Source organism: Fundulus heteroclitus, unplaced genomic scaffold, assembly GCF_011125445.2.
Source record: "Fundulus heteroclitus isolate FHET01 unplaced genomic scaffold, MU-UCD_Fhet_4.1 scaffold_149, whole genome shotgun sequence".
Lineage (NCBI taxonomy): Eukaryota > Metazoa > Chordata > Actinopteri > Cyprinodontiformes > Fundulidae > Fundulus > Fundulus heteroclitus.
This window is the reverse complement of record NW_023396561.1, coordinates 149,952-161,279: the sequence shown is the minus strand read 5'-3', so window position 1 is coordinate 161,279 and position 11,328 is coordinate 149,952. Positions and strand designations below refer to the sequence as shown.

Below are 11,328 nucleotides of genomic sequence, written 5' to 3'. Positions count from 1 at the left end.
TGCTCAAAGGAGCTTTATCACAGATTCGTCCTCCAAGCAGCTGATAGACTTTATAACCACCACTGCTGCCAACAAGCTCAGTACAGTTTCCCATTAGTTGTATTATTTATTTTTTATTTCTTGTAAATAGTCTGCTGTTTTATGTACAAATATACACGTGCCTTGTGATCCTAATCATTTAGCACATTCAACACAAACGAGCCCATGTGAACCCGGGGTCTGTTCTTCGTACGTTGCTTAAAACATCCAAGATCAAATGAGACATCCAAGATGATTTCATCCGGCTAATCATGATCCGGCTGATTGGGTTCTTCGAACACACCTGTTGTTTATGATTAGTATGGCTGGATTGAGTTATCTGAGATAACTGTGCGTTCATGCGTTTGTTTAAAAGGGGAAATGTATCGATAGTAGAAACAATGATCAGCAGCGCTGCTATTGGCTGTTCAGCATGGCCAAAGAACGCCCACAGTTTTTCTCCCAGCAGAACAAGAGCTTTTAAAAGAAGATTATGCCGAATTTGAGTCATTAATTAAAACGACAGGGAACACCTCAAAGTCTGCTAAAGCCAGGAGAGAGGGCTGGCAAACAGCAGCAGACAAATTAATGCGTAAATACTGTCCATGATAGATGTTTCTATCACTTTCTACAGTATATATTTTTGCATTTTAATAATTTCATAAGTACTTTGTTCTTTTATGTCAGAGCCTCCATGGGAGCCACTAGAACATGGGGGAAAAAGTGAAGTACAAGGATATTCTACAAAATGATAGCCTTTAATTATTATACTGTATTTTAAAAAGCAACTTCTTCCTATTTTTTAAAAGCCACTGTTAAATTATGTGTTTGTCTGTTTTTAACAGCCACCAATAAGAAGGCTGGAAAAAAATCGGGTTCTTTTTACTTTTACATGTTTAACCCTTTTTCTTTTTTTTTCACAAAATGACTCAAGGTGCCATCTGTTCCCTGTATTAACGGCATCTTCAACAAAAGAAAAAGTATTTTGACCTGGAAATAAAAATACAAATTAAGAGGAGAAATTGAAGTCCACAACGTGAAAAAGAGAAAAACTGCACTAGAGATCGAGTTGCTTCAAAAGGACCTTCAGAGTAAATTCTAATACACCATTTTACACACAGTAGTATTACTGACTTTACATAACTATCTCACTGCAGGCAAAAGATGACTTGCTGGCTTTTCTTTATAAATAATTGTTTAAATAAAACGACAGGAACAAAGCATTATTTGTTTCGTCTTTTATTCAACATAAAAAAAAATGGTGTTCCACAATTCTGTCCCTTCCTCTGCCACTAGGTGGTCCAGGTGCACTGGCTAGACAGACTTCCCTATCTCCTCCGCTACGATCTAATCCTGTTTACATGAAATAAGCCTGTTCGGGAGCAGGCTCAACTTTGCGCACATGTTGCTATGACAACAAGTCCGGGATGAGTTTCGAAGAACCAAACGATCCAAGATCATGCCAAATCGTCAACAATGAAATCCTGCTAACTGAGTAAGCGACGTACGAAGAACGGACCCCTGATGAACTAAAGCAGCGTGTTTAAGTATCAAAATGACTGTTTGGGGAAGTTCTCTGTTAATCACTGCTGATGTCATGACTTCTTGTTTAGTAGGCTACCAATACGTGGCTCATGGGCAACTACAGTTATAAGTTACACCGCGTTTAAAGCATTTGAAAACGTCATGAGCATCCTTTGATGGTCAAATATTAAAATACTGAAATGATTTATACTTTCCTAAATCTTTGAGGTAAATTTAGTTCAATATAATCTTTTGCAAAAGCACAACCCTATTACGTACTGACGGAAGTGATTTCCTTATTTGGAAATCCCGTGGTCGCCTCTGAATTCCCTTAAATGCGCTGTGCTCTGAACTTCACAGCTCTTTGACTTTAGAGCTGGACCGGCAGTTCGCTTGACCAAGCTTTTCATATTACAGATCAAAATTTTTTTTGTTTGTTTTTTGTTGTTTTAATGAACATCGTGACGGCTCAGAATCTGATACACATCTACCGTCATCTTTTCTTTGTGGTCTTCTTTAAAGGTAAGAAAAGAAAACTACAATAATGCAGAATAAGTGTTTCGTGGTCAGTGGTTATAAGTACTGCATTTATACCTAGAGAACGCTACAAGAAGTATTTTAGTTAATTCAGGCATGGGTTAATTCATCAGCAAGAAAGCACATTTTATTGGCATATATTGTATGCTTAAAACGTTCATTTATGTAGCTCAAATATAATTAAATAACTTTCTTTTCCAGACTTAAAAAAAGACAGAAAATGAAGTTAAGGTTTCTTAACAAAAACTAGATATTTAGTAGGTTTCCGTAACCATCGAGATAATGGATAGGAAATCATGGCTGTTACACAGGCGAGCCATCGCTACACTGTAGAGTCAGAAGACTTGGGTAAAGTTAGAAAGATATTCACAGATTCGGCTTTTCCGGATCAATAACTCATCGGCTGATGATTTATTCTACAAAACAGACACCTCTCTGTGACCACAGCAAGGCAGACAGTCAGCTATAACCGTAGTTTCCTCAAAACGAGTCTCCCACCGCGCAGGGAGAGTTACATTGGACCCTATGCAGAGCATTGTGCTTAACTTTATTTATTTTTTTTTTTTATTTTTTTTACATTTTTTCATTGTTATTACAAGTATATAATAGCCAATAAGTACAGTATAGGTCATTGTAATGCCACCAAACTATTAGTATACATTACCTCATCTAGTTTATACTACAACTCTTACTTTGGGAAAATGTGCTTAACTTTATTTTTGACATTTTTTATACTACAATATAGTATGAACTAGATGAGGTTATCAATGTATACTACAAGTTTGGTGGCACTACAATGATCTATACTGTACCTATTGGCTATTATATACTTGTAATAACAAAGAAAAAATGTAAAAAATAAAGTTTAACGTATTTTCCCAAAGTAAGAGTTGTAGTATGAACTAGATGAAGTGAACTATGTATTCTACAAGTTTGGTGGCACTACAATGATCTATACTGTACCTATTGGCTATTATATGCTTGTAATAACAATAAAAAATATCAAAAAATAAAGTTTAACGTATTTTCCCAAAGTAAGAGTTGTAGTATGAACTAGATGAAGTGAACTATGTATTCTACAAGTTTGGTGGCACTACAATGATCTATACTGTACCTATTGGCTATTATATGCTTGTAATAACAATAAAAAATGTCAAAAAATAGAGTTTAACACATTTTCTAAAAGTACGAGTTGTAGTATAAACTAAATGAGGTTATCTATGTGTATGATGAGTTTGGTAGCACTACAATAATCTATACTGTACTTATTGGCTATTATATACTTGTAATAACAATAAAAAATATCAAAAAATAAAGTTTAACGTATTTTCCCAAAGTAAGAGTTGTAGTATGAACTAGATGAAGTGAACTATGTATTCTACAAGTTTGGTGGCACTACAATGATCTATACTGTACCTATTGGCTATTATATGCTTGTAATAACAATAAAAAATGTCAAAAAATAGAGTTTAACGTATTTTCCCAAAGTAAGAGTTGTAGTATGAACTAGATGAAGTTATCTATGTGTAAGATGAGTTTGGTGGCACTACAATAATCTATACTGTACTTATTGGCTATTATATACTTGTAATAACAATGAAAAAATGTAAAAAAAATAAAGTTAAGCACATCTTCCCAAATTAAGAGTTGTAGTATAAATTAGATGAGGTTATCTATGTATACTACAAGTTTGGTGGCACTACAATGATCTATACTGTACTTATTGGCTATTATATGCTTGTAACAACAATAAAAAATGTCAAAAAATAGAGTTTAGCACATTCTCCCAAAGTAAGAGTTGTAGTATGAACTAGATGAGGTTATCTTTGTGTAAGATGAGTTTGGTGGCACTACAATAATCTGTGTTTTACTTATTGACTATTATATACTAGTAATAACAATAAAAAATGTCAAAAAATAAAGTTAAGCACATTTTCCCAAAGTAAGAGTTGTAGTATGAACTAGACGAGGTTATCAATGTATACTACAAGTTTGGTGGCACTACAATGATCTATACTGTACCTATTGGCTATTATATGCTTGTAATAACGATAAAAAAAAAAAAAAAAAAAATAAAGTTAAGCACATTTTCCCAAAGTAAGAGTTTTAGTATAAACTGGATGAGGTTATCTATGTGTAGTACAAGTTTGGTGGCACTACAATGATCTATGGTGTAGTCATTGCTCATTTTTTACTTATTCTAATAATAAAATAGGTGCCATTTGCCATTCAGGGTTTGGGAAATTCCTCAAAAAATGTATTATTTTCAAATCAAACAAATGTGGTGTGATATACATCAGATCAGATACATATGAAATTAATTTGATAATAATCCACCTCTCCTTGGTGACACTGTTGAATATTTCTCTATGATTATGTTTCTGGTGTAGCAACTTGCACACGGTCCCTAAGCATCTGCAGAGCAGCGAGCTCTGCATTGGGTCCAATGTAATTCTCCCAGCGCGGTGGGAGACTCGTTTTGAGGAAACTACGGTTGTAGCTGACTGTCTGCCTTGCTGTGGTTACAGAAAGGTGTCTGTTTTGTAGAATAAACCATCCGCCGATGAGTTATTGATCCGGAAAAGCCAAATTTGTGAATATCTTTCTAACTTTACCGAAGTAGTCAGAAGTACACAAATCTATGTAAATCATTGTTTCTAACTTTTCACATAACTTGTCTGAAAGCAAAACTAACATGATGATCAGTTTTAGGGTTAACAATTGCTGTTAAATAGGACCGGAGAAACCCAGGCTGGCCCTAAAAAAAATAAAAATAAAATAAAAAAAAGCACTCCTGAAAGACTGGCAGGCGAGCGTAGCTGAGTGGTGAGGGGAAGTGGGTCTTTGTGTGCATAACAACACAGACATGAATACGTAGACGCCCCGTCCTCGGTTGAGAGGCGTGCCGACAGAGAGGCCATCTTAGGTCAGACCTAGCTGCGCTCAGAGAGAATACAAGTCAATTCAGGAAAATATACTTTATGTTTTCAGACACTCTGAATCCGGTGAATTCTCACCCGATTTCCAGATAAATCAACTGACTGAAACGTCACCCCTTTAGGGGCTACATGGGACCAATTGATTGAATTAAATGATTGTGTAACTTAATAAATAATTTAAATTTTGTATTGAAAGTAAGCAAACTTCCAGAGCTACGTCACAGGAAGCCCGACTATTCCTCTGCTTATGGGTGCGCAAATAAAAGGACACTAGGAACCAGATCCTGGGGAATTACCTTCCATAAGTAAGATTGTCTGATCATCCTCATGCTTTATAGTTACAGTTTTTCCGGCATAAACACAATATGTGGTAATGGGTAGCAGGGATGGAAGTAGAGAAAAGTACATTAAACACCAAAAACAAACAAAATGATCCAAAATTACTGGATAGACATGATTTGTGTGTGTGTGTGTGTGTGTGTGTGTGGGGGGGGTATTATACAGTTTTTGCAATGATTTTGTAATGTATTTGATTCAAAGATGCGTTATTAGGTTTTTTGTTGATTTTTTTCCCCAGATTTTTTTTTTAATATAATAATATATATTTTTTTTATATAATAATTGCGGTTTGTATTATATAATTTTTAAATGCTGTTATGGGCACCTCTGCTCTCACTTGTCTGTATATAGTTTTGCTCCTATAGATCATTGCTGTTGTCTGTAGATCGGTGTCTGTTTATATAGCCTATATATACAGTATATATATATATATATATATATATATATATATATATATATAGTATATTAGATTAATATGTAACTGCAAAATATGTAAGTGCGTGTACATTTTTCATCCAGTTTGACTTCAATTTAAATAGTTTTGGTTCTGAATTAATATGTGCAATCTGTCTGAAAGGTCACCAGCATTGTGAACATATGATTAAAATGAGATCTGAGCTGCCTCCTATTCATTTTGACAGCAGCTGTCTGATCTGTAGTCTGACCCAAGATGGCCGCCCTGTAGGCACGTCGGCCTAGCGGCCGGCAGCGTACAATGGGGCGTCTATGTATATGATGTCTATGCATTACAATGTGGACGTGACACGAACAGGAAATGCCTTGAGAAATCCTCACCGTAGCATTAGTCAGCACACTGCAAAACTGTGTCTGACAGGAGGAAGTGACAGTTATTTGCTACATAAAAAGAATAAGAACCATTGAAAACTTCACCAGCTCTGAGCGGTTATTATTTTATGCACAATGGGAGCAATCAGGTTTCAGATGATGCCGAGGTAAGCTGCTATTTCCTGTGTCACCAAACTGTACGGATATTTGGACATGTGGCGCTGTTTCCACTTTATAGTGACATTTTAGTATTTCATCAAAGGAAATATGTATTTTTGTCATAATATGTACAGACTGTTCTTGGGTATCAAATTTAAGAAAGTGAATAAATAGTTGGGATTATTTTAATGACTCGTGAAACAGAAGGGAGGAAAAAAATTGGGAACAAGCGAAGCAAGACATAGAATGCAGGTGAGTTAATCGGGGGAAAATATGGAGTAACTGAGGAAACGGAAAGGAAAAATTGGTTGAAATAAGACACCAAGGTGCTACTTAACCGAGGGGCAAAAACTAAAAGAAATAAATCCAAATGGACAAAGAACACAGCACAAGAATTAACTAAGTAACTAAACACAATGGAATAAAGTGATATGACTATAACCTTTTGGAAAAATAAACCCCTGAATATGGCAAGACCTTTTACCAAATAAACAAGGAAATGATGAAAACACAAAATAAAACCAAAACACCTGTGAATCATAAAAGGTTTACATTCACACACCTCTTTTGTCTACCTCCTCTATAATTTCTAATTTCCACATTTTCTTTTTTTTTTTTCTAGGTGTTTTATCTGCATCTGATCAGCCTAAGCAGGTTGTGGCCTTTGCTGGCGGAAATGCCATCCTACCCTGCAGCATGAAAATCCCTGATAGCTACGACATTCCAACGGTAGAATGGTCCAAGGAAGGCCTCAAGCCAGATGTGGTCTACTTGTATCGCGAAGGCTGTGAGACCTTTGAGATGAAGAATCTAGACTTTGAGTACCGCACAAACCTTTTCGTGAGAGAGGTGAAAAACGGGAACGTCTCCTTAAGGATCTCGGGCGTGCAGCCGTCGGACGCTGGGACATATCAGTGCTTGAAAATATGGAAGAACAGCCCCAGGGAGTCGACAAAAGTGAACCTGGTTGTTGGTATGTCAAGTTTAGCTAAACTTTGTTGGGAAGTCTTATAATACATTTATTTTTAAGCTTCATTGAAGTATAGTTTTGTAAAATACTTGTTGCATCAGTAGGGTTTAGGACAGAATTTAGAAACCAGGTACTTCCGATCAAATAGATCAACTTAACACTAATTAATAATCCGCCAGAACGTAGAAGGGTCTCAAAGAGCTGCAAGAACAAAAATGCGTAATGCTCTTTTTGCACAGAGTTGAGAAATATGAAATAGTCGTGCTTCGGTAAGAAAGACCAGTGAAGACTTCTCTGGAGTTCTTATGAAATGTCCTTGCAGACACTTGGTTTTTGTTTTTGCTGCCTTGAGTAATCAGCTGTTTCTCTTTTCGTGGAGAGCTTGTACAGATCTGAAATCATAATCCGTTTCACCAGCAGCTTGAGAGCAGGAACGGCTCCAGAGTAGAGTACACAGTTTCTTCCAGGACCTGGGGAAGGGAACAAACCCAAAGAAGCAACTGTTGCTGACCAATACTGTGAGAATTCTTGATGTTTACTTAACTTTAACCTTGGCTCAGCCAAAGTCCAGGGGTCCGTTCTTTGTACGTTGCTTAAAGCATCCAAGATCAAATGAGACATCCAAGATGATTTCATCCGGCTAATCATGATCCGGCTAATTGGGTTCTTAGAACACACCTGTTGTTTATGATTAGTATGGCTGGATTGAGTTATCTGAGACAACTGCGTGTTCATGCGTTTGTTTAAAAGGGGAAATGTATCGATAGTAGAAACAATGATCAGCAGCGCTGCTATTGGCTGTTCAGCATGGCCAAAGAACGCCCACAGTTTTTCTCCCAAGCAGAACAAGAGCTTTTAATGGAAGGTTATGCCGGATTTAAGTCATTAATTAAAACGACAGATAACACATCAAAGTCTGCTAAAGCCAGGAGAGAGGGCTAAAAAAGGTAGCAGACAAATAATGCGTAAATACTGTCCATGGTAGATGTTTCTATCACTTTTTACAGTATGTATTTTTGCATTTTAATAATTTCATATTTACTTTGTTCTTTTATATCAGAGCCTCCACGGGACCCACTAGAACATGGGGACAAGTAAAAGTGAAATACAAGAATATTTTACAAAATGGTAGCCTTTAATTATTATACTGTATTTTAAAAAGGCACTTGTTATGTCAACAGATCCAAATTTCGGTGTCATTCCTTAGACACTGGAAGTAAAGGACACGTGCAAACTGGGAATTTTAACAAAAAATTTCTTTCTCTATAAAAAATGAAGTTTTTCCTTTTCCAAGTCATCCACAGTTTACACGGTAAAACTGTATTGCTCCATGTCTAGATAATCCATCCATAGTTTTTTCTAATACAATATACGGCTCGACAGGAAGCAAGCCTTTCAAAATAAAACTAAACTTCTTTCGTAAAAATGGACATGGCCACGGCAGACTTCCCTATCTCCTCCGCTTATAAAGCTGCGATCTAATCCTGTTTACATAAAATAAGCCTGCAAGCGAGCAGGTTTAAGCTGGCGTACATGTTGCTATGACAACAAGTGCAGGAAGTCAGGAAGTCAAATCCAGCTAACTGAGCTCGTATATAAAGTGTGTCTGCGGGAAAAAAACATGAGGTGCAATGTTTGAAGCACAACTCTGGATTTATAAAAAAAAAAAAAAATTGTGTGAAAATGTGTGTGCAACAACCTCCCAAACCTTTCCATTTGAATATTATGTCAGGTTTTGTGCAGTTGTAGCAGGACCAAAGTATAGACAAGAGCGTAGGAGCCACATGCTGAAGTGAAGTGATAATATTTATTAGTAAACCAACTGCCAAAAATCACAGGCAGGGTAGGCGATGACAAGAACCGGAACAAGGGCAGCATAACAGAGAACCCGACATGTTGTTAGAGGAAACTGGCAGGTTCTGTAGGAGAGGAGAAGGCAGGTGAAGGTGATTAGCACAGGTGAAGGACATGATGGTAATGAGCTGAAGGAGAGGAAGTGCAATGAAATTAAAGAGATTGGAGGAAAACAGGGCCTAAAAATATAAACCTCACAATCTAAGGGCACCGCAGTGGCGATTCTAGAACAAAGTTAACAAGATGCTCAGGCTGGGGCCAGTGATTTTTTTTCTTTTTTTTTTTTTTTTTTTTTTTTTCCAGGGGGGACAGAACAGAAGATAAAAACTGTGATTTTTATCTCAATATGACTTAAAGTGAAGCTTCTTACTTTTTAAATTACTGTGTAAGCAAAACTGTAAAAGTAAAAATAAATTACCGTAGTCTAAGGGACCAAGCAGTTACGGTTTCTGTTCCATCAAATATCATAAAAAAAAAATCAGATTTAGCAATATGTCTTCCTGTATACTCACACTGCAAAAAGGGAACTGAAAGTAAGTCAAATTTGCTTGAAATGAGCGTCTTTGTATCAGGTAAATAAGATGATCTGCCAATGGAACGAGTATTTTTACTCCTAACATGAGATAATTGGATATACTGCACTTATACACTTATACAGTAAACGATGGAGATGAGTTTTTCCCGGTCTAACTGCAAAAATCTTATCTCATTAGCAGATAATCTTTTTAATCTGCACTAAATTAGGGCAAATACATTAATTTCACGCAAATTTTCCTTTCTTTCTGTTCCCTATTTGCAGTACAGGATCAGCTTTATGTCTACAATGCTCACAATGTGCTACTTATACAATAAAACAATAATGCAATAATAAAAATTAAAAGCGGCTTCAGCATAGAGGACACATATGAACACATTATAATAACGTTTTACTTTTTAAATCACTGCTGCACCTAATACTGTGATTTAAATTTTTACTACAATTTGCAAGCTGTATGCAACGAAATTTCGTTCTGTACGCACTCTGTTCATACAAAATGACAAAGTTGTCTCAGTCTAAGTCAAGCGGACTTATGTAGCTACAGCATCCTTCAGTTAGGACCAGAAAATCGCAAATCGAAATGAGAAATAAAATCGCAGATTTGCAAAACTGGTAAGTTCATGACCTTCTTTAGCAGCTCCAAAGCAAAAAACAGACCTCCTCATAGATCTTACAACCAATCCTGTAGCCATCACTTACAGGAAAGTAAGTAAGTAAGTTTTTACTGATTGGAAATCCCATAAAAACTGATAAACATGAGGTTGCTACCTTGGATTTCACTGCATGTTTAAACCTTTTTTTCACAGTTGCATCCTCTGATCCGAAGCTTGCGGTGGTTGCTGTGGACAGTAGAGGAGTGACTGTGGAGTGCGAGGCAAGGTGCTGGCTGCCACCACCACTGATGAGGATTCTGGATGATAAGGAAAACAACCTCACTGATGAAAAGCCAGAAACGGAAAAGACCGATAGAGGATGTCACAACATGAAGCTAACAGTCATCCTCCAGAGTCCCGTAAGCAGGTAAAATAAGAGCTTTGTGTTTTTTTTAGAATAGCTTTATTAGGATAACAAACACCGGACCACTCATAAAAAGCAGCTTATTTTGTCTCTCAAAACCCATGTAAGAATAAAACATTTTAGTCCGCTTACCGCGAGGGCAGGGGTGGACAAACTTTTTGGTCAGGAGGGGAAAAAATATTGTCAAAAGTCAAAAGCTCTCAAGGTCCAAACATGTGATTGAAAAATAATAAAATAACAAAAAATCGCACTATTATTTATTTATTTATATATATATATATATATATATATATATATATATATATATATATATATATATATATATATATATATATATATATTAGGGCTGTCAAAATAACGCGTTAATTTCGATTCATTAATTTTAAGAAAAATAACGGATTAAAAAAATTTACGCAAATTAATCGTATAGGGTAATTCACTGCTATTGTTATCATCCGGGTTTTTCGCGCCTGCGCGCCGGACTGGAAGGCAGAAGGCGAGCACAGTGGCAGACGCAAACAGAACAAAGGACGAGTTCTCGACGTATTTTTCTTCTTTAGGTAACGTATCACCTCTCTGCATCGACCGATCTGCACTAGATTTTTTGTGAGTCGTGGGCGAGCGCTGCCCAACGCGTTCGTGTGTAT

The 11,328-nt window shown here is 36.4% G+C and overlaps 1 protein-coding gene across 1 annotated transcript; it reads left to right on the top strand.

The window, feature by feature from the left end:
* Positions 1–1,885: 1,885 nt before the first annotated feature.
* LOC118558717 (selection and upkeep of intraepithelial T-cells protein 1-like) lies at positions 1,886–10,688 on the top strand. The gene is made up of 3 exons (XM_036129261.1): positions 1,886–2,064; positions 6,925–7,275; positions 10,471–10,688. Exons 1-3 carry the CDS (start codon positions 1,995–1,997, stop codon positions 10,686–10,688), a joined length of 639 nt encoding a protein of 212 aa, XP_035985154.1. The 5' UTR covers positions 1,886–1,994.
* The last annotated feature ends 640 nt before the right edge of the window (positions 10,689–11,328 follow it).

What these genes read in the sequence shown, in the direction of transcription:
- LOC118558717 (XM_036129261.1), top strand. Translation starts at nt 1,995, where the DNA reads ATGAACATCGTGACGGCTCAGAATCTGATACACATCTACCGTCATCTT. An exon ending in CTTTGTGGTCTTCTTTAAAG is followed by an intron (nt 2,065 to 6,924) that starts GTAAGAAAAGAA and finishes TTTTTTTTCTAG; the next exon opens with GTGTTTTATCTGCATCTGAT. An exon ending in AAAAGTGAACCTGGTTGTTG is followed by an intron (nt 7,276 to 10,470) that starts GTATGTCAAGTT and finishes TTTTTTTCACAG; the next exon opens with TTGCATCCTCTGATCCGAAG.